The 21196-nt window shown below is 46.2% G+C and overlaps 2 protein-coding genes across 4 annotated transcripts in view; both read left to right on the forward strand.

Moving 5' to 3' along the window:
• EVL (Enah/Vasp-like) overlaps positions 1 to 21196 on the forward strand; it is a 267581-nt gene that overhangs the window by 224131 nt on the left and 22254 nt on the right. The gene's annotated exons all lie outside the window — the stretch shown is intronic.
• The window catches only part of YY1 (YY1 transcription factor), a 33133-nt gene that overhangs the window by 2382 nt on the left and 9555 nt on the right, over positions 1 to 21196 (forward strand). For all 3 annotated transcript variants that reach the window (XR_013555960.2, XR_013555961.2, XM_060620743.3), the window contains exon 2: positions 14532 to 14694. Coding sequence is in view for 1 of the 3 variants with exons in the window: in XM_060620743.3 (XP_060476726.1) it covers positions 14532 to 14694 (163 nt within the window). In the remaining 2 variants the exon portion in view is untranslated. The remainder of the gene's footprint in view (positions 1 to 14531; positions 14695 to 21196) is intronic.

The following is a 21196-nucleotide window of genomic DNA, read 5'->3' on the forward strand; positions in this document are numbered from 1 at the left end:
CGTGTGGAAACTAAAAGCCATGTTTTTCCATTAATATGAATTCTTACTGAATTTTGCTGGAATCAGGATACTATTTGAAATTAGGTATTAGATACCTAAAGATACGCCCACCACATAAAAGTAAATTTACTTTTTCTCACAGTGAGGACATGTTGGTTTTACAGGAATTTAGAAAACCAGGGCGTTATATATTCTGTCCTTGATCTTACCAAGTTGCTTACCCGCTTTCCCATACCCAGAAAACTTGATAATGGAGGCTTTACTTGATGAAGTGATGCCTATCAAGTCAGCCAGTGGGGCGGGGGGTGGGGGGGCATTTGAGGGGCCTGACTAATGGGAGGTAATTTACAATTAAGTCAGCGTTGAAAAGTCATTATTTCCCCTGTAAGTGGCTGCTTACAGAGTTGAACAGTTTGGGGTTATTTTAATGCCCATTTCTTTGCAGAGTTAGTTGTCTGCATAACAGAGGACTCTGTACATAAAGCTGATTATAAATATTTGATGGCAATAACATAGTATGGCCTGTGGTAAGCTATCCCTCTTCCTTGTCCTTGTGGTTTGGAATTAACACCAAAGAGACGCTAAATAGTTTGTGATTAACTGTGCACGTCCCAAGTACAGATTCTGAATATAGTGTAATCTTTGGAACTGAAATAAGGAGATAATTGATAGTAGGTGAAGAAATCAAAGCAGGTTCACTGTTAGGCTGAATTTCTACGTGTCTGTGTGCTGACTGGTAGGCAATGTGCTCAGTGCTTTCACCACCAAATCTCATTTGATCCCAGGCATGAGAGTTTTAACTACAGTGTGGTTTCATGAAAAGTCCTTTAGATTGGAAATGAGCTGTGACGTGACAGTTTTGCCCAAGTCCAAGCTTAGTTACGTGAAGTCTTCATAAAAATAATTTTACACAGGGTATTCTCAGAGCTCTAGTTATTCGCTAGTACCTCTTAGTTAAAAAAAAAAAAAAAAAAAAAAGTAGTGGGAGCCAGCATGTTTGTGGAAGCCAAATCTGGATTTTATGGGTTTCTGTTGCTTGTATGCCGTCTTACTTTAATTTCCCACAGAGTAACAACAATCTGTGTGATTGTCATCTTTTTAATGGAGTGACAGCAAAGGAATCTACTGGTTCTATACTAGAGTAGTTTTAGACTTGAAAGGTCCTTAGAAATCAACTTTTTTGTTTCCTCTTTTAACTGGTGTAATTCACTTGGGCACAGTTCAGTGGCTTCCACTATAGTCACCAGGTTGTACAGCCATCACCGCTAGCTAATTCCAGAATATTTCCATCATCCCAGAAAGAAACCCCATTAGCAATCACTCCCAGTTTTCCTCTGCCCCCCCCCTGCCCCCCAGGCCCTGGCAACCACTAATCTACTTTGTGTTTCCCTGGATTTGCCCATTCTGGACATTTCATTTAAATGGAATCCTACATTCTGTGGTCTCGTGTGTCTGACTTAGTCTGTTTTCAAGTTTCATCCACATTGTAGAACGTACTTTATTCCTTTTTAAGGCTGAATAGTTTTCCATTGTGTAGATACTAGAGCAGGACCTGCTTAAATTTGCAGATGAGAAGATGTAGGCCCAGTAAGGCTACATACGCTATGTATGTTTCAGTATTTCATCGCTCTTCAGTTGTGTCTTGAACATCCTTAATCCATTGCTTTAAGGCCGTGTTTACTTTTGTTTTTTTTTCCCTGGCAGTATGACTAATGAACATTGCCATGTTGCTAGATTTAGGGCACAGTCTGAGATGTCTATTTTTCCCTAAATTGTCATCATTATTGTATGGGAGTGACATCCTATTTTATAGAGCTTACTGTATGCTAAACCACTTAATCATTGGGCCGAATAGGGAAGCTCATGATAAAAGCTGAGTATTTAAGACATTTAGTGTTGAGAAAAGACTAAGAAGGCTTTAAAATCTTGAGGTTTCGGGTATGCAGAAATTATGACCTTCACTCAAGGCTGTTGGTATTTTAATTATCTTATGTTAGACCAAATATAGAAGTGCTTTGTACTGGATTGAGTAAAACATCTAAGACTCGAAAACCGTTGATGTTAAAATCAGTAGATTGAAAGAAAGTTGGAAAGTATTTAATTTTCTCTCAGTTCTACATGTTAAGAAGTTCAGGTTTGCTAAAAGTTACTAGTCCTGACCATTTGCCCCTCCTGTGGGTTTTCCACCTCGTCCTTTTTTATCTGCTGTTTATCTTTAACTGAGATGCTGTGCATAGAAATTCCCATGGAGCCAAGCTAGGGAAGCCCTCCAAAGTGATCTTGTCAACCTTGCGACCTACATAGGGCAGGCGAAGTCACGGATCCTGATTCCTGACCTGGTAGTCCTGAAAGCCTGGCTTGCTGGCACAGACTGTCCCCAGGTTACTCGCCTTTCCTCTTCCTCCCACTGTCAACCGCTGACTCCCCCTGGTGGGAAAGGAAAAGTCTGTATCAGGAAAAGGTCGGTACCTACAACTAGCATTTTAGGCTCTTGAAAGAGAATAAATGAAGTAATAATTTAGAAAACGTACGCTAGACTCCTGGACAGATACTTACAAAAGGCTTTTTATTTTTTGTTGTTGTTGAAGTCTGCTTAGTAAGGTGGGTTGGTTTTAAGGCTGAGACATTTAGGGCCTGTTATGAGTATAAACAATTATTAGAATGAACATTTCTTAAGCTCTGCATTCCTGTGTTAACCCCTGATCCGCTCTTCCCGGGGGACCATTCTCTGAACTCTGCTTTTACTCCTTCCCATACATGTAGGACCTAAAAGTGAAAACTTACAATTTTTACATCTGAATATTTACCCGTGGGTTGTATTCTATAGTATTGTTGGGTAAACATTCAAATCTCGTATTTTAAAATTTGGCATCTGAAACACTGTTTGGAGGTTGACGGTAATAATTTCATTACGGTTCGTGGAACATTAGGAAGATGTGCTGCGTAGGTTTGGAAGTTAGTTGACTGTACTGTATGAGTTGGTACTTGTCTATGTGTGGGGGACTTAATGACACAGGAGAACCGTTTCCTATTCCTGAGTACCTTATGTTAGTAGGTCCCATTCTGTTTAACTTTGTGGGTAATTATCAATAATAGCAAGCCTGGGTTTCTGGGAATCATTAGTAACAAGCATCAGATTTCCTCTTTAGAGGGCACTGACCAAAGTATCTTCGTTGGAATCTTAACGTCTGACCTTGGTTTCTTTGTCAAATGACTTAGAGTTGGGGGATCCCTAACAGCATTTTCAGTTCCTTTAGAACAAAGAAATTCTACTTTCTGAACTCCTGCATGACAGTAGGGAGATACACTCACTTTCTTAAAGCAGAACTCTAATTTTAAAGTGATCTGGTGAATGAGGTATTAGGAACTTGAGTAAAATTCTTTTTTTCTTCCTACTTTTTTTTTCTTAAGTTCATTCACTTATTTTGAGAGAGAGAGAACACGTGCGCGCACGTTCATGCCTGTGAGCAGGGGAGAGAGAGAGAATCCGAAGCAGGCTCTGTACCGTCAGCTCAGAGCCCGATGTGGGGCTGGAACTCACCAACTATGAGATTATGACTTGAGCTTAACCAGCTGAGCCACCCAGCTTCCCCAATGAGTAAAAAAAAATTTTAGAGGTTTTTTTTTTTTCTTCTTTCTTCTTTTTTTTTTTTTTTTTTTGGAGTGAGAGAGAGAGCAAGCGAGCAGGGAAGGGGCAGAGAGAGAGAGACACAGAATCCGAAGCAGGCTCCAGGCTCTGAGTTGTCAACACAAAACCCAATGCTGGGCCCCATCCCACGAACCATGAGATCGTGACCTGAGCCAGAGTTAGACTCTTAACCGACCGAGCCACCCTGGTGGCTTAGTCAGAGTGCCCTTAGAGTGTCCCTGACTAAAATTCTTAATAACCATGAAATCACTTTGGTCTTACACAGTGGTCTCAGATACGATTAAACATGAAGACAATGTAAATAGTTGCGATGGGCTCTTTTTTTCTTGGGTAAACGATTTCCCTTGAATGTAAGAAGTGTGCAGTAGGGAAGGAGCCTGCTATAGGCGTGCTGGAAGCACTTCTGTTGGAACCTGGACCACGTCTCTTGTGGTGGTGGTGGTCCCCCCTCACCCATTTTTTTTTTTTTTTAATTTTTTTTTTTTAACATTTATTTATTTTTGAGACAGAGAGAGACAGAGCATGAACGGGGGAGGGGCAGAGAGAGAGGGAGACACAGAATCGGAAGCAGGCTCCAGGCTCTGAGCCATCAGCCCAGAGCCCGATGCAGGGCTCGAACTCACGGACCGCGAGATCGTGACCCGAGCCGAAGTCGGACGCTCAACCGACTGAGCCACCCAGGCGCCCCTCACCCATTTTTTTAAAATGTTTATTTATTTTTGAGAGAGAGAGAGACCGAGACCAAGTGCGAGGGGGAGAGGGGGAGAGAGAAAGGGAGATACAGAATCCCAAGCAGGCTCTGAGCTGTCAGTGCAGAGCCTGACGTGGGGCTCGAACCCACCAATGGTGAGATCATGACCTGAGCCGAAGTCGGATGCATAACTGACTGAGCCACCCAGGCGCCCCGGACCCTGTTTCTTCTAGGAGAGTCACAAACTACAGAATTTCTGGTACCTCACAGCCTTTTTGTGGGTCTCAACTCCATCCTCCCTTTTCCTTCTAGGTCTTCTAGCTCATAAGCACCCAGAAGCCTTGAGGGATGGGAGCCGCAGCCACTTCTCCAAATTGACAATTGGCTTTTCATTTCTTGTTTTGTTGGTAACTCACTCACAGTTGGTGCTAGTGCTGATGGCTCCTGTATTAATCTTAACAAGGACTATGTGCAGACTTCTGGATTTCACCTCTGGGGATCTAGGCACACACTATACCTTTCTGAATTTTCTAAGACTTAAATCAGATGGCTTCATTCACTCCCCTGCTTTAAAACCCTTCCAGCCCAACCGTGTGAATATATTTAATGCAACCAAACTGTAGACTTTAAAATGGTTACAGTGGGGTACCCGGGTGGCCCAGTCGTGAGTCTGTGAGTTCGAGCCCCATGTCGGGCTTTGTGCTGACAGCTCGGTGCCTGGAGCCTGCTTTGGATTCTGTGTCTCCCTCTCTCTCTGCCCCTCCCCCTCTCATGCTCTCTGTCTCTCTCTGTCTCAAAAATAAATGAACATTTAAAAAAATGTTTAATGGTTTGGTAAGTATGTTTGTGTTTACACATACACGTACACATGTCCTGCAGATTCTCATCACGCTGCTTAAAGCCCAAACTCCTTATCATGAGGCCACACATGATCGGGCCCGTGCTTTCCTTTCCTGCTTCCTCTCCCTTTATGCTCCAGCCATACCAGCCTTCTTTCCGTTCCTTGAACTTGTTCCTTTGCTCTTACCTCTGCTTCCAGTGCGCGGACCCCACATGTTCCACATTCTTGTGTTGCGTTGTTTTTCACATTTCAGCTCTGAGGCCTTCCTGGTCCTCCACTCTGACTCTCCTAATTCTGTTTGAGTCTCTTTGGAACACTATCTGAAATTATCTTGCTTTTTTCTTTAACTTGCTTCTGTCTGCTTCCTCTAGAGAGTAAGTTTGGGGCCTGTAACCCTGCAGCCTTCGTATAACACTAGGCGTATAGAAGGTTCTTGGTAAATAACTGAGTGCATGGAAATTGCACAGTAAGGTAGAATCATGGCCTAGAGACCAGAATACCATCATCATCCATGACTGCATAGGTGGAAAAGAAGCATGAAGGGTGAGGCGAGGGCAGAGGAGTGTTCCCTTTTTAGGAAAGGCGTGGACTTCAGTCAATCCTACTTTCAAATCCTAGGCCTGCCGCTTAACTATGCTTCTTCCAGTACATGACTTGACATTTCTGAGGCTTATTTCTTAGACCAAAGACACGGGGTTAATATCTTCAAGGTTTTGTTTGCCTTGAGGAATATGGCAGTTGCAGCATGAAGCCAGGTATGCAGTAAATGACAGTATCCTGTCTTTCTCTATTAGTGGGGAAGGAGTGGAAACAGCCTGTGAGTGATTTCTGCCTGTTGCTTAGCACTGGATCTCAAATAGCTTGCGCTCCCCCCTTTCCCCAGCGAAGGTTTGGGTGATAGCAGTGGTCAGTCGATAATGTCGTTTTTGTCGTAAGTCACGTCGAAGGGTCAGACCAGAGTTGACGACCTGAGATGAAAGGTGTGGAGGAACAAGATCTAGCCAACCTGGGTAAATAAGTAAGTAGGTAAATACACGTGTGCCTTGGTGAAAATAGAAAATCAGGATCCCAGGGGGAAAAAGGAAGCCTCAGGGCCAACCCTCATGAGCTCCCTGTGGGTCAAGGTGGAAAGGGAAACAGTGCTACTGCTGATCTAAGATGAGGAAAGCTTCCAGAGAAGTCCAGCCTTTCTGAGGACTGAATTCTAAAACACTGCTTGTACATGAAGAGGCCCACTGAGTGATGATGTGCAGCTTCCAAACCAGCTTGGTGTCCAGAATTTCACGTGGTGTTTTAGGACAGGTGAAGACTTAAAACGTAAGCTAATTGTAGGCGATTCTGGATTTTCCACGGCCTTTCCGTGCATTCTCCAGTTGAACAGAAGTTCACCATTCTTTAAAAAATCATCAAGCGTAGGACCTACTATTATTCCCCTTACACCCAGGAGGGTCGGGGACGTGGGGTGGTGTTTGGGCTCCCTCCTTGCTGTGCTCCAGACATAGTGGCTGCCATTTAAAGCTTTCCCTGGCTTCAGCCTTAGAGATGGTCTGTCTACTTTTTTTTCAGAAACGAGGAAAGCAAGTAAGGCTTAGTAACAGGAATGAAAGGTCTCTTGCAGGAAAGAGGCTTGGGCTTTGGAGAGCAGACTGGATGTAGATGGAGGGTGAGAGGTGGGCAAAGCTACAAGTTTGTAGCTACCACGTAGCTTTTCTTCGACATTGACATTGAATAACTTGTTGTGAGAGGGCTGGTTTGGTTGGAGTGGGGAGGGCAGGTGAGTCTCCACGGGTTTTTTTTTTTTTGTGTGTTTGTTTGTTTTTTTTCTTCTAAAAAAAGGGCACGTACTTGAGCAGGGAAGAGGGGCAGAGAGTGAATTTTTAAAAAAATTTGTTAACGTTTATTCAGTTTTGAGAGACAGCATGAGTGGGGGAGGGACAGAGAGAGAGGGGAGATGCAGAATCCAAAGTGGGCTCCAGGCTCTGAGTTGTCAGTGCAGAGCTCCATGTGGGGCGCAAACCGATGAACCATGAGATCGTGACTTGGGCGGAAGTCGGCCGCTTAACAGACTGAGCTACCTAGGCACCCCTGGATGGGGGAGGGAGGAGAGCAGAGAGAGAGACACAGACAGAGACAGACACTTACGAAGGCTTCACACTCAGCCCAGAGCCTGACTCAGGGCTTGAGCCCATGATCCTGGGATCATGATATGAGCAGAAATCAAGAGTCAGACACTCAACCTACCAAGCCACCCACCCAAGTGCCCAAGCTCCACTTTTTACACCTCTTACCTGGACCTAGGACCTGTAGAGTGCTTCCAGCCTTTCCAAATATTTAGCTACTTAATCCTGTCCTTTTTTTTTTTTTTTTTTTTTTTAAATATATTTGAGTCTTTATTCAAAGTTTTTGTTTTTTGTTTTTTTTTTTTTAAGTACTATCTACTCCCCCACCGTGGGACTCGAACTCACTGCCCCAAGAGAGAGTCACGTGCTCCACTGACTGAGCTGCTAGCCAGGGCCCCAGTCCTACTATTTGTAAATTATTTTGAGTCTCTTTGCTTTGCCTCTCAAACTAGGATGGGAGTGATGAGTGCTTTGGTGATGTAGAAGAAAACTGAGCAGTTGGGAGGTAGGGTTAGGACAGAGGCGTATTTATAGATATTTATATAAGTTCCCTCTTATCTGTGGGGGTGCATTCCAAGACCCCCAGCGGAGGCCTGAAACCACGCATGCCTAAAACTACTGATGAAGAGTAACTAATGATAGAACAGTTACAACCTTTGGCTGTAATAGAAGTTATGTGGATGTGGTTTCTGTCTTAAAATGTCTCACAGGGGGCGCCTGGGTGGCTCAGTGAGTTGAGCGTCCAACTCTTGATTTGGGCTCAGGTCATGATCCCAGGATTGTGGGGATTGAGCCCCACGTAGCGCTCTGTGCTGACGATGTGAATCTTGCTGGAGATTCTCTCCCTCTCCCTCTGCCCCTCCACCCCCTCTAAAATTAAAAAAAAAAACAAAACGTCTGTAACTGTCTGTGGTGGTACTGTACTCGTCCTTTATTTATTTATTTTTTTAACTATTTATTTATTTTTGAGGGGCAGAGAGAGAGGGAAACAGAGAATCCGATGCAGGCTGCAGTCTCTGACCCGTCAGCACAGAGCCCGATGCAGGACTCGAACTCACAAACTGCGAGATCATGACCTGAGCCGAAGTCAGATGCTTAACTGACTGAGCCACCCAGGCGTCCCTCACCCTTCTTACAATGGTGTGAGATGATGAAAGGCGTGTCTGAGGAGCAGATGAGGAGAGGGACCCCGGGCATGAGCCACAGTGTGAGGCTACCCTTGGCCCTTTGACCAAACCTCGGGAAGATCATCTGCTTCCAAACCATTTGAATACAAAGTGTGTACCCCATTTACGGGTGGAATTGGCTAGATTTTGTTTTTTCTTCCCTTCCATCTTAGGTCAGTTTACTTCATTCTGTTGGTTGTAGGTCATATGCGGGTGGCCACCGTTCATGGGTGCTGGAGTAACCTGATCCCAGTTTCGACTGGAAGTTCTCATTACGCCTTTTCCTACCGCACTACCCCCCTTTGAAGCAGTGACCTGTGTTCTCCGCTTTTTCCAAATAGGAACTGTGAAATTTGGCTTTAATTTGCTTTTTTTGTGCAGTTGTGTTCTGGTTCTCAGGATCCTAAATTTAAATCAAACCCGTTATAGAGACTCACTGCGGTGAGACTTCGCTGACTTCGGTTTCTCCCTGAAACCGTGCAGAGAGAATTAGCTAAGTCCCGCCTTCAGGGAACACTCCAGAGGGGCATCTATATGTGCAGCAATTTGTAGAGGAGATTTAGATATTTTTGCTTTGTGAGTCTGCTTGGCCCAGGTGTGTATTTGATATTACACACCAGCCAGTAGGTGTCCGTAACATACTTGACATTCAGAGCAGATCAGTTAATACTTTCCCCCTCCACAGGGCAAACCTGTTTCAGTAGTAATTATGAAATGAAACATTAAAATAGTGGCCAGTGCAGAGAGTGAATTTTTTCTTTATTTGAATACATAACAGCAAAACATTTTTTAATAAAACCGTACAAAAAGAAATAATACATTTCACTAATGTGTTTTTTGAACTAAGGGGCAAACACATATGTACTTACTGCCTGTAAATGTATTATATCATAAATTTATAGTTGGCAAAAACTCCCCAAAGTTTTCTTTTGCAAAAATGAGATTAAATGACCAGAAAATAGCAGACATTGACATTCTTTGATCTGTTGCATTAGTGTGTGTCCAGTTCTTGGAGAAAATGAGGCAAACATTGTCTTTGATTTCTCGGACCATAAAACCTAGCGTCTTTTGTCATTTCTGTAGCAGCTTTTTTTTTTTTAATGTGATTTTTTTTCTATATAAATAGTTTATTTCCTGACATTTTGTTGTTTAATCCTTAATGGCCCTTTTGATGATTTCTGTGTGCTGGTGGTCTTCAAGGAGTTTAGCAAGTTAACTTTCGTGTAATGCTCTTTACTAAGGAATAAGTAACAAACGTAATAACATGAAGTTTAAATACATATTATGAAAGCATACAGCAATTATTTAGAAAGACCCAACAAAAGATCTTACGAGGCCAGAATGTTGTCACTGACACTGTTGAGAACTGCAGGTGTAGAGTGGTCATCAAAAGCAGATTGTCTTTAATCCGTGTGATTGTGGTCTGCAACACGCGCAGACCACGTGGTTATTGTCTATATTCAGTACAGACTGCCTTGACTGTGTGTCACTTTCACTTGGTAAGTGACTGAGTACAATGCTCGCGAGACAAAGCTAGTTTTCTTCCTGCATCTGGGCAGAATTCCTTAGGTCTCCTTTGCAAAAACGTCTTCCTCATTCACTGAATGTTGAAATCACTCAGATGTTCATTCTGAGCCATCTCCTCTCTCTGTTTTCTCCAATAGATAGTATTATAATAGATTTCTCTGGCTTTTTTTAAATTTATTTAAAAAAAAATTTTTTTTTTAATATTTATTTATTTTTGAGAGACAGAGTGAGACAAAGTGAGACTGGGGGAGGGGCAGAGAGAGAGAGACAGAATCGGAAACAGGCTTCAGGCTCTGAGCTGTCAGCACAGAGCCTGACGCGGGGGCTCGAACCCACAGACTGTGAGATCATGACCTGTGCCGAAGTCGGACGCTCAACCGACCGAGCCACCCCGGCGCCCCATATTTCTCTGGCTTTAAACTCCGTCCACATGCCAATAATGTCCATGTAGTTCTCTTAGCTTTGATTTCTTTTATCCTCACATCTGCCTATCCTAGTATCTCCTTGAAGTCTGTCCACTAGGTGTCTCACAGATACCTCAGATTAAAGCAGAATTCCAGGTCCTCTGTACACGTCTTTCCCCCATCGTTCTCTAACTTGGCTGATGGCATCCTCCCAGAAATGCAAGCAAGAGACTCAGAAGGCCTGCTTAACATCCTTAACGACCCCCACCCACCCATCTGATTCATAACCCAGGCATGTGTAGTCCTCCTCCAAAATAAAACTTGAATGGGTGGCTCATGCAGTTAAGCATCTGACTTCAGCTTAGGTCACGATCTCACCTTCATGGGTTCGAGCCCCACGTAGGTGGCATATGTGCACACCGTTCATAGCATTATTCACAGCAGCCAAAAGGTGGAACCAACTCATGTGTCCATCAGTAGATGGATGGATAAACAAAATGTGTGTACGCACGGGAATATTGTTCGGCCATGAAAAAGAATGGGATTTTTGTATATGCTGTAACATGGATGGACTTTGAAAACATTGTGCTCAGTGAAAACACCAGATGTGGAAGGACAAATACTGTTCGATTCCATTTATAGAAGATATCTGGAGGGGCGCCTGGGTGCCTCAGTCAGTTGAGTGTCCAACTCTAGATTTCGGCTCAGGTTCACAATCCCAGGGTTGTGGGATCAAGCCCTGCATCCCGCTCTGCACTGAGTGTGGAGCCTGCTTAAGATTCTCATTCCCTCCCCCCCACTCCTTCCCTCTCCCCCTCTTCTTCCTCCCCTCCCCGCTCACTCTTGCTCTGTCTCGTGCTCTCCAAAATAAAATAAAAATAAAAACTTCCAAAAAAGTTACCTGGGATAGGCAAATTTGTAGAAACAGGAAGTAGAATAGAGGTTACCAGGGGAAGGGGGCAGTTACTGTTAATGGGCACCAAGTTTCTGTTGGGGATGATGAAATTTCAGGTATACATAGTAGTGATATATAATGTAAATATATGCATGTATATTGAGTGTGAATATACCTACTGCCACTGATTGCACATTTATGGTGGATAAATTGGTTACAGTGGTTAAAATGGTTACATTTACAGATGACTAAAATGATCAACATTATATTAGTGTCTATTTAATGAAAAAGTTTTTTAAAAAAATAAAAAGGAAACCATGAAAATGGGAGTGGGGGAGGCTGGCAGGGTGGGTTTGGCTCACTGGCTGTACTTGGGGATTGTAAAACTCGTCAGTCTCTACTTACACTCATTTCATGCATGTTTTGATTGTAGTTCTTAGTGATGTCAGTGACTGTTTTCTGGGCCCTTTGATGTTCTTCGGTGTTCGAGCTGAGAACCAAGTCTGGAGCCTGAGGAAGCATTTCCTCGTTTGACTTGTTTGCGTCCCCCCACAATTCAGACGTTAAAGTCCCCCAGTGTGATCTTATTTGGAGGTGAGGCCTTTGGGAGGTAATTAGGTTATGAGGTGGAGGCCTCACGATGGGATTGGTGCCCTTGCAAGAAGGGCCACGAAAGAGATGATGGCCATCTCTGCCACGTGACAGCAAGAAGGCTGTTTGCCAGCCGGCAAGAGCGCCCTCACCAGGAACTGAATTGGCTGACGCCTCGATCTGCAGAACCGTGAGCAATAAACACCTGTGTAAGCCTCGCAGTCTGTGGTAGTTGTGCTGCAGCGGCCGCAACCAGGACGGCTCTCTCTCTAGAATAGAAGTTCCGTGAGGGCAGAGGCTTTGGTTTCCGGGGCCTTGGAACGGTGCCAGGGGCATAGGGAGGCCTCAGTTGATGTGTGTTGAACCGTGCAAGGAATGATTCAGCCTGTGACCCTTTAATCCAGGAGCCGAGCTGGCCGGCCACCTTCTGCCCTAGCCTCTCCCGATCAGTAGCTTCCTCAGAGCAGCGGTGATCGTCAGCCTTGCTAGCATCCTTGTAACAGGAGCGCAGAACGTCCGTAAGAAACATAGCTCCCCTGCCCTTCAGAGCATTTCTGTAGCATCCGAAAGTTGACGGAGAAGTTGTGCCTCCATTGGAAGATTGGAAGGTGAAGGAGCGAGGACAGTGCTGGGAAGAAGTTAAAGAATCCGGTTGCAGTGCAGAGTCCTACCTAGCTTTCGAGCTTAGGATCATTAACCACGTCGCCTGGCCTTCCTGAAGGCATGCAGCTATTTTTGCCCTAGGCTGCTTTGTCTGTAAAGAGGTAACCTGGGATATGTTGTCGAGATCATTCTCGGTCCGAACAACAGGCGTTTGGGCCTAACAGTGAAGTATACACATCTGAGAGTTAGGCTTCCTGGGTTCACACCTGCCCCTTACTGGACTAGTTATCCCTGAGCCGGCTGCTTAGCGTCTCGGTGCCTCAGCCTTTTCTCCTGGAACGTGAACGAGCTCATTTGTCCACTTCCAGGGCGATACGTGCTGTAATTAAAACAGTGGCTCCACGTCAACATTCAGTGACATGTTGGCTGCTATTACTATTTTCTGATTCCTTGCAGTGATGAATAACGTTTTCTAAGATGAAGCGTGGTAGGAGAAGAGAGACGCTTAAAGTTTAAAAGTGTCCTGTTCTGTGCTTTTCATCGCCAGGAGTGACGGAACATGATAATGACCAAAGGAATCGAGTAAAGCTACCCTCTGTCTGCATCTTGCCCACATACCCTGATGTCAGCCGTGTGTTTAAGCAGCTGAACATAGTTGTTCAGCAGTAACAGCATCTGTAGGGTTTGGTTTGATTTGGTTTTTGGTCTTGTTTTTTAGCTGGTGGAAAGGTAAGAATCGAATAAGCCTGTTTTCACTTTGGAGAGTCCTTTGGTTACAGCTGTTTGTGAAGCATTTTGATGAAGAAGCAGAAATTTTCAGTTAGCAGGCATCTGGGGGCGCCTGGGTGGCTCAGTCGCCTAAGCGTCTGACTTCGGCTCAGGTCACGATCTCGTGGTTCGTGAGTTTGAGCCCCGCGTGGAGCTCTGCGCTGACAGCTCAGAGCCTGGAGCCTGCTTTGGATTCTGTCTCCCCCTCTCTCTCTGTCCCTCCCCCGCTCACACTCAGCATGTCTCTCTCAAAACTAAGTAAACATTAAAAAAAAATGCTAAGTTATACCTCAAGGGTTCACGCCACAGGTGGAAATACATCAACTGTATTTTGTGCATCAGTTGGTCTTTATGGCATACAGGGCATCGTTACAGCAGAGAACGGAATTGGAAGGATGAATTAAGAAATTATGATGGTCGTTGAGGTTTGAGATGAGGGTAGGAGCTACCTTGATGGCCATGGGGCAAGGGGAGAAGACCTTTCAAAAATCAGTAGGATTTGCTATCTGGGATGTAGGATATTAATGACGGGGGTCAGTATTCCTTATTTTTTTAACCTGTTGGACTTGTGACGATAAGCCCTATGAGTAGAGATGTGCATTCTTGGAACGTGTATTTATCAGGAGCCAATTATGTGCAGACTGAAGGCCCTGGGATCAGAACTGACCCCGTCCTCGTGGTCTCGCGGGAGAAGCCGACAAAAAGCATAGTGCTGTCATTCTGAACTTGCATGAGCACAGGCCACGGGGTCGGGGTGAAGGGCTGGGAGTCCTTAGAGGAGCTGAAAGGCCATCAAAGCCGGAGCAAAGAGTACGGGGATAGCAGCGAGAACTGGTGGGGCTGGAGTGGGAGGCGGGAGGCCAGCTTCGGGGCGAAGGCTGGGGCAGGAGCTTCCAGTCCGCGGGGCCGCTTCAGGGGTGCGTGTAGGGTAGACAGAGACCAGAAGTCCGAGAGGTGGAGGGAGGAGAAGCCAGTTCCAGAAGTGGGAGCAGCCCCAGGCAAGTGGAGGCGGAGTCAGGAATGGAGAATATCCCAGACCAGCTGAGACGGCCACACTAGCACAGAGGTTTGGCATCGCAGATTTTGGTGACCTTCAAGCAGAAACGGGATTTCAAGAGATGGAGGAGGAAGCCTGGGTGGCTAAGACACGAGGCTTAGCGACTGTAAATCAGCCGCGTCAGAAGCTGCTCGCAAAAGCCCTTTTTGTAGTTCTTTAACGTATTTGCCCACGCATACATTTTTGCTCCACTAAAAATAATCTTCTGGCGTGTTTCAGATGAAAAAAAAGATATTGACCATGAGACAGTGGTTGAAGAGCAGATCATTGGAGAGAACTCCCCTCCTGATTACTCAGAGTATATGACAGGAAAGAAGCTTCCTCCTGGAGGGATACCCGGCATTGACCTCTCAGACCCCAAACAACTGGCGGAATTTGCTAGGTAAGACGGAAGAACTTGCCTTGCTTTTTAATGGTACAAAGTGCTTGAGTGTCGGCAGCTGTGGTTTTGGTGCCTAAGTTACAAGGGCGGTTTGTATTCTTGCTCTAGGGAAACGTCTGAAAACAAAAGCAGTTAGTTTTATTTTGAGTAGGAACTATGCTGTTAGTGTGAGTGGCACCATTTTAGATCCTTGCAGGCAGAGATGCGGCGAATACTTCTTAATTTCATAATTGATACTGCCTGTGAAAAAACTGCACATAATTTGTTTGGAAGCCGCTGTCTTAACACAACTCCCTCCCCCCACCCCCCACCCCCCCGCCCGGCGTACATTGTAAATTTGAGGGTATCGTGCCGGACCCAGCTGCAGGGGCCCTGGGCTGCTTCTAGACCTGCGCAGCTGGCCACTGGGAAGGCACGTCCGTTCGTACTGCAGCACGCCATCAGTGAAGCTCCCGGGGTTTTGTTAATTAAAGCTGGCGCGAGAGGATGAGATCAAGCATTTTCAGGGCCAGGACCCCCCGTGACCGTCCAAGGTGAGCAGTCAGGACGATCTGAACCCACTGCAGGTTCGTCTTGTCTGAGACGGGCTGGGTTCCCACAGAAGCCTCGGCCGCTTTTCATGTTGTTTATTTTCCAGTGCCGTTTGGCAGTCGTTATGAGGATGTGAGAACACACTCAAAGACAAACTTGTAAATAAAGTGAAAAGAACTCATAAACTCTGGAGCAGAAGGACTATGTCTTTTCCCAACCTGAGGGTGAATGAAGCCTGGAATAGCCAGGAAATTTAGTTAGGCAGGGACAGGAACAGGAAGAGAGAAATCTTTGTGATCCCACACCATCTGGGAACAGAACGGGGCCCTCTCTTTTCTTTCTCCTGAGAGCAGAGGGGAGTAGATAAGAGCTGGAGGCCCTGGAATGTCCTCGTTTCTCCCAGCCCTGCCGAAAACAAGGTGGGTAACCCGCCATTTGGGGCCTCCGTTTCACCACGTGTCAGATGTGTTGTCAAAAAGGGGTTTGTGCCCTTTTGTCCTATCCTGTGAAACTGCAGTCGTGGAGAATCATACGCATTAGCTTATTTCTGACTGATCACGGCTTACCCAAAAAAGTTCAGGCTTCTGTCCTCTTGTTGAGGACACTTTGTCCCGGCTTTTGTTGCCTTCATATTTTAAATACTGGTATGTTACTCAAATATTAACTCCATACTTTCCTCCAAAAACGCAAATAAAAATGGAGTCTGTAGATACATAGTCAGCAATGAGATTAGAGTATTTGGACAGATCTGAGTCCGATTTCTTGCCAGTGTTTAGTATTGTCACGTATTTTTAAAGTTAGTCACGTCTCGTTACTGCACTTGGACTTCAGTGAGGATAGGGGCTGCTCTCTCAGGGGTAGAGACACGGAGCATAGGAGTCATGGAAAGCTTGTAGAAGGGGTGGCACGTGATCTGAGCCTTGTAGACGCTCAGATTTGGCGGGCAGACGGGATTTCCTCGGGACTGATGGCTAGTGTGGCATGTGCACAGTGGAAGGTGCGTAGTCAGCCCTCATCCACTATGTGTTCAGAAAAATAGGTTTGGCTGGGAATTCAGATGCTCACAGGGAGACAGTTGGAGTTTAAGAGATCGTTGAGCTCTGTGAGTACTGGGCCAACGTATGTGGACATTTTCAGCGTGAAGCGGGCAGGGGCCAAAGGTGTGTGAACAGTAGAGAAGGGGCTCTGTGATCAGAGGTGGACTTGGAGAGGATTCCGTTTCAGCCGTCTCCAGGCTGGCTTGGTGCAGGTGCAGCCAGCAAGAGGGAGAGGTCACGGAGGCCCGAGCCAGGACTGTGGCGGCCAGACTATGAAAGAATCGATGTGATCAACGTGGCAGGGGATGGTGGAAAAAATTGAGAGCCAGTCCGGCTGTGTGTCTCAGCGAGAAAGGAATCAAAATGGATGTTCAAAGCTTCGCACCTTAGGTGACAGGAGATTGGGAGAGGGTGCCGGTCTGGGGTTCAGGGTCGGCAGTGTTTGGTTTTAGATGCTAATGAGTCATCCCTGTTGGACTCGAGGTGGTTTCAGGAAGTAAGTTAGGGCTAGACTGCTCTGATGCGGGGGGTGAAGCCGGAAGGTGCCTCGGACGGATGTGCCGTGAGAGGGTGGTTGCTGAGAGGAAAGACCGCAGCACAAAGGCTTGGGAAAACCCTGTGCCCGGAGGGCAAGGGAACCAGTGACAGCAGAGAGGGCCCGTTCATGCAGATAGGGGGTGGATTGGGAGAGTAAGGACAGCATCACCGAAGCCTCTTGGCTGGTCAGAAGGTCCGAGAGAGGGACAAATAACATTTCTCTAAGTTCGACATCACGAAGTATTTCAGTGGAGGAGCAGAGGGTAGAGGCAGGGTTTTACGGAGAGAAGGAACCTGGGGCTGGTGAGCAGAACGGTGACCCTCGGCCTTGTTCCCTCTCGCTGACGAATTGGGGTCGCTGATCTGAAAGCTCGCCCCTATACTCTGGAGGCCCGTGTCACTGTTGTGGAGTAGACGTTTCTGCTCGTTTTCATGTGGCCTTGCCTGGGCATCAGGGCTGTCTTCAACCCCACGAAATCCGAATGAGACTGTTCTTCACCAGCAATAATTAGAAGACAATGGAGGCACGTTTTGCGATTTGTGAGGAAAAGTTACTACAAACCTGGAATCCTTGATCCAGCCAAGCTGCCAGTCAAATACCAGGCAAAATAGTGGCGATTTTAGACACGGAAGGATTTGTTTGGTGTTGCACGCACCCTTTCTGGGGGGGTCACCTGCAGATCTACTCCAGCACATCCAAAGAAGCCTTCCTAAAGAATCTGGTGAACAGACAGTCAAGAAGGCAGCTGTGAGGCAGGCTGGAAACACGTTCAACTCAGAATAGAAAGTTGGGTGAGTTGTAAGAGTTTCTTCAGGAAAAGTTGAGTTCGTTCCGCAGTGGGAATGGAGAATGGGTAGGAGGGGAAGCCAGGAGGTGTTAGTGGTACGGGAAAGAGTTTTCTAAAAAAGGAAGATGATCAGAAACCCCCTGAAGAGAGAGGCAGTGCTAAGAAAGCCATGGCCTAAAAATGGGCATAAATTTGATAAAGTGCAGAGAACGTGTTTGCCCCGACTCTGCAAGTCTCTCCGTGTCCTAAAGCCCCCACGTTGGGCCCCTCGAGCAGGAAATGCGGCCCTAGTGCACAGGTACGTTCTGCAGTAGGCAGTGTGTGTACGTAATCTGAATGTAGTGTGTGTCTCTTTGCTAGTGAGCCTGTTAAAGATTTCATTCTGTGTACGGAATAGAATGAGATCTTGCTCTTCCTGACGGTGTATACAAAAGTGGGGGTATACGGTTGGGCGCACGCTCATCCCTGTTGTCCATAGTGTCGTGGAACAGGTCATGTCAAGCCTTCCCAGTCTCTAATTGGACGGTGGCAGTGGTGAGAGATGCTGGAGCCTGGAATGCCCTATTTTGTTAGGTCTTTGCATTTTGAGAATGGGTGTGACCAGCTGCCGAATAGGGTTCTGCAGGGGCCCTGGCACTGGGGACGGGGGCTCTGAAAGCCAAAGACAGAAAGGCACCAAGTTTCCAACTGTCGGTGGCCAGACCCCGTCGTCTTCATCTGTAAAGACCCACAGAACTTGCTCTGCTGGCCTCCCGTCTCTATCCACCTCCACTCTGTGACTCAGCTGTTGGCTTGAGGTGGCGTGTTCGCTGCTTTTCCCTCTCCTGCGTGCGCCCCGGACCTGAAAACTGAGCGAGGAATGGTTCGGGTGCCCTGCCACACCGAGCCTAGAAAACCGGTCAGTGGTAAATTGGTTACACGCGTGGGAGCAAGTGTAAGAAATCGGGGCTTTAATTTGAAAGTCCTGGTATTGGGGCGGTGCCTTCGTTCTTTTTGAGACTTGAAAAAGTGGTCGGTGGGTGGGACCAGGCGAGTTCCACTTCCTGGTGAAATCAGACAAGCTGTGTGCCCTTTTCATCAACTAAAGTCAGCCCTTGGGAAACCCGTAGTCTAGAACGAGCAGAATTAAGAGCGGTTAGGTCAGTCCCAGCTTGGTCATTTTTGTCGTTGTCCGCTCCCACCCCGAGACTCCTTCATGGGGTCAGCGTAGAGAGGAGATGTGCTAGTGGGGCCGAGAGGACCATCGTGGGAATATGTACCGTCTGCTTCGCTCATCTGTCTGGGGCAGCGGTATTCTCTGCACCGGGAAGGGAGGGGAGCTGCGGCTGTGGGTAGAGCCATGCCCCGGGGGCCTTCCGCCCCAGCCCCACCAGCAGGGTCATGGTCACGGTCACGGTCACTCACGGTCACGGTGGGGGTTCTGGTCTGGAGGCAACAAAGCTTGTTTGGCAGCAAACGGGCTGATTTTCATTCAAGAATCGGCTCCTTCAAAAACGCTCCATCTTGGCTTCTGGGGCAATTTAGAACTTTGGCGGTTTCCCCCTGCTGAAAATTGTGCCAGGAAACTCCTGCCGGTTTTGGCCCCGGAGTCCAGGCTTTGCCGGGTTGTTCCCTCCACGTGTGCGGAGTGAGCTGGTGGGAAGCCGGCGGCCAGGCCACCGGGAGCCCGGGCCCCGTTTCTATAACAGAGCGAGAAGCTTCTCTTGTTGGCTGCCTGGCTCCTGCTTGTAATTCGCAATACATTGAAGGCGCCTTTCTGTTTGTGCCATTTTTCTTCAGTCTCTCAGCCCTTCAGTTGAAAACGGGGGCTTAGAGCACCAGAACCTTCTGGGTTGTTGAGTCTGACTGGCTTTTTTTTTTTTTTTTTTTTTTTTTTTTTTTTTTTTTTTTTTTTTAAAGGAACGAACTCATTTTTAGCTAGGCCCACTTAGCACACAGCCGGGGGTAATAATAGCTGCCATTCCCCCAAGAGCTTCGTGTACATCATCCCTTTCAGTCTTGGCAGCTCTAAAGCAGGTAGCATTCTGCCTTTTTACAGAGTAAGAAACTGAGGCTGAGAAGTTCAGTGATTTGCTCAAGGTCACGCGGCCATAGGAGTCCCCGCCAGGTCTGCCCCCGTCCTGGCTCCGCCACAGAGCCTAGCCACCGTCCCTGGTGTCCTTTGCAAAGGATCCCAGTCAAGGAGAAACTCCAGTCCTGGTTATTCTGAGCAGTTGGGACGGGCTGAGGAGATGCTCTGAGTAGCAGCATAGGATTTTAGTCTTTTTAAAATTTGTTCTTTTTTAGGATTTCAGCCACTTTATTTTGTAGGTTTATATATCAGTTGGCGCCACGAAGATTTTAATTTTAGTCTTTATTCACACACACACACACACACACACACACACACAACTACTTTTCAATCTAGGTTTTGGAAAATGACCTTTTCAGTGTTTGCCTTCAAGTAAAATGTAAAAGGTACCAACATTACTGCCTCATTTGCCACTCTGTAGTGAAGAAGGAGGATTTGCCAAGGAACTTAAGAGTGGCCGCAGTTAAGCCTTCCACTTCCTTCTTGAGTCCAAGGGTGTTTGTCCAAGTACATTTTAAACTTTCTAAAATCAGTGATACTGCTAAATGCTGGCACACATTTTGCAAATGACATTTTAAGAAGAATACCATTTCGATAATGGTAATAATGACATTTAAGAAATCGAGAGTTTGGTAAATGGTACAGGGTACTATGCTCTTTAATTTAGTGTATATTTGAAAATTTCCATGATCAACATTTTTTGAAAATCAAGTTCCTAGGAATAAATTTAAGAAACTGTATGGAAGGTAGCGTGGGCACACCTGTCCTACTGATGCAGGCACCTCACTGACATTGACCCCAGATGGGTGGGACAGGAAGTGGTTGTCTGTGACTTAATCTGTCAGAGTCGGTTTATTAACGTAATTTGCATAGAGTGAAATCCACCCTCTCTTAGGTGAGTGCCACCTGAGAGAATTTGGACAGGCGCAGTCATGTAGCCACTTCCGCAATCGAGACAAAGAGCATTTCAGTGCAGTCGTCAAAGGATGAACATTATAAAGACTGAAGCTTGGTTCTTAATATACCCTTTTTTATTTTTAATAAAATACTACTGACTGGAGTAGAACCCTCTCATGTGAATCACTGTTGTCTTCCGAACTCTGCTGTTACCTCCAGGTGGCGCAGTGGCACCAAATTTCTGTTCTCCTTAGTTCTGCGAGCTCGTTCTTGAGCTCCAGGATTTAGTGGTGTTTAAGATAACCGGATAGTTCAGAGCCCTGTATACAAACAGGCACTTAGAAAGTATCTGCTAACTGATGGGGTGATCTTCCGAGTCCAAGAAAGAACGTGCTTTCTACAGGGTTGGAATGGGGGCGGGTACCAAGACGAAAATGCTCTGCTAGAATTTAAAGTGGGAAGGGTATGCGGCTTTGAACAAACTCCTTAGAAGTAAATTACACATCACTTCTCGGGCCTTTTGGCTGAGATCAAGTGAAGTGTAGAAATAAGTCACAGCCACCAGGTAAATTGTTTCAATGATGCTCGCCCAGGGATGGAGAGTTTTAACTAGGTGACTACGTGAGTTCAGGTTTTATCAA

This window comes from Panthera onca, chromosome B3 (genome assembly GCF_046562875.1).
Source record: "Panthera onca isolate mPanOnc1 chromosome B3, mPanOnc1 haplotype 2, whole genome shotgun sequence".
Classification (NCBI taxonomy): Eukaryota; Metazoa; Chordata; class Mammalia; order Carnivora; family Felidae; genus Panthera; species Panthera onca.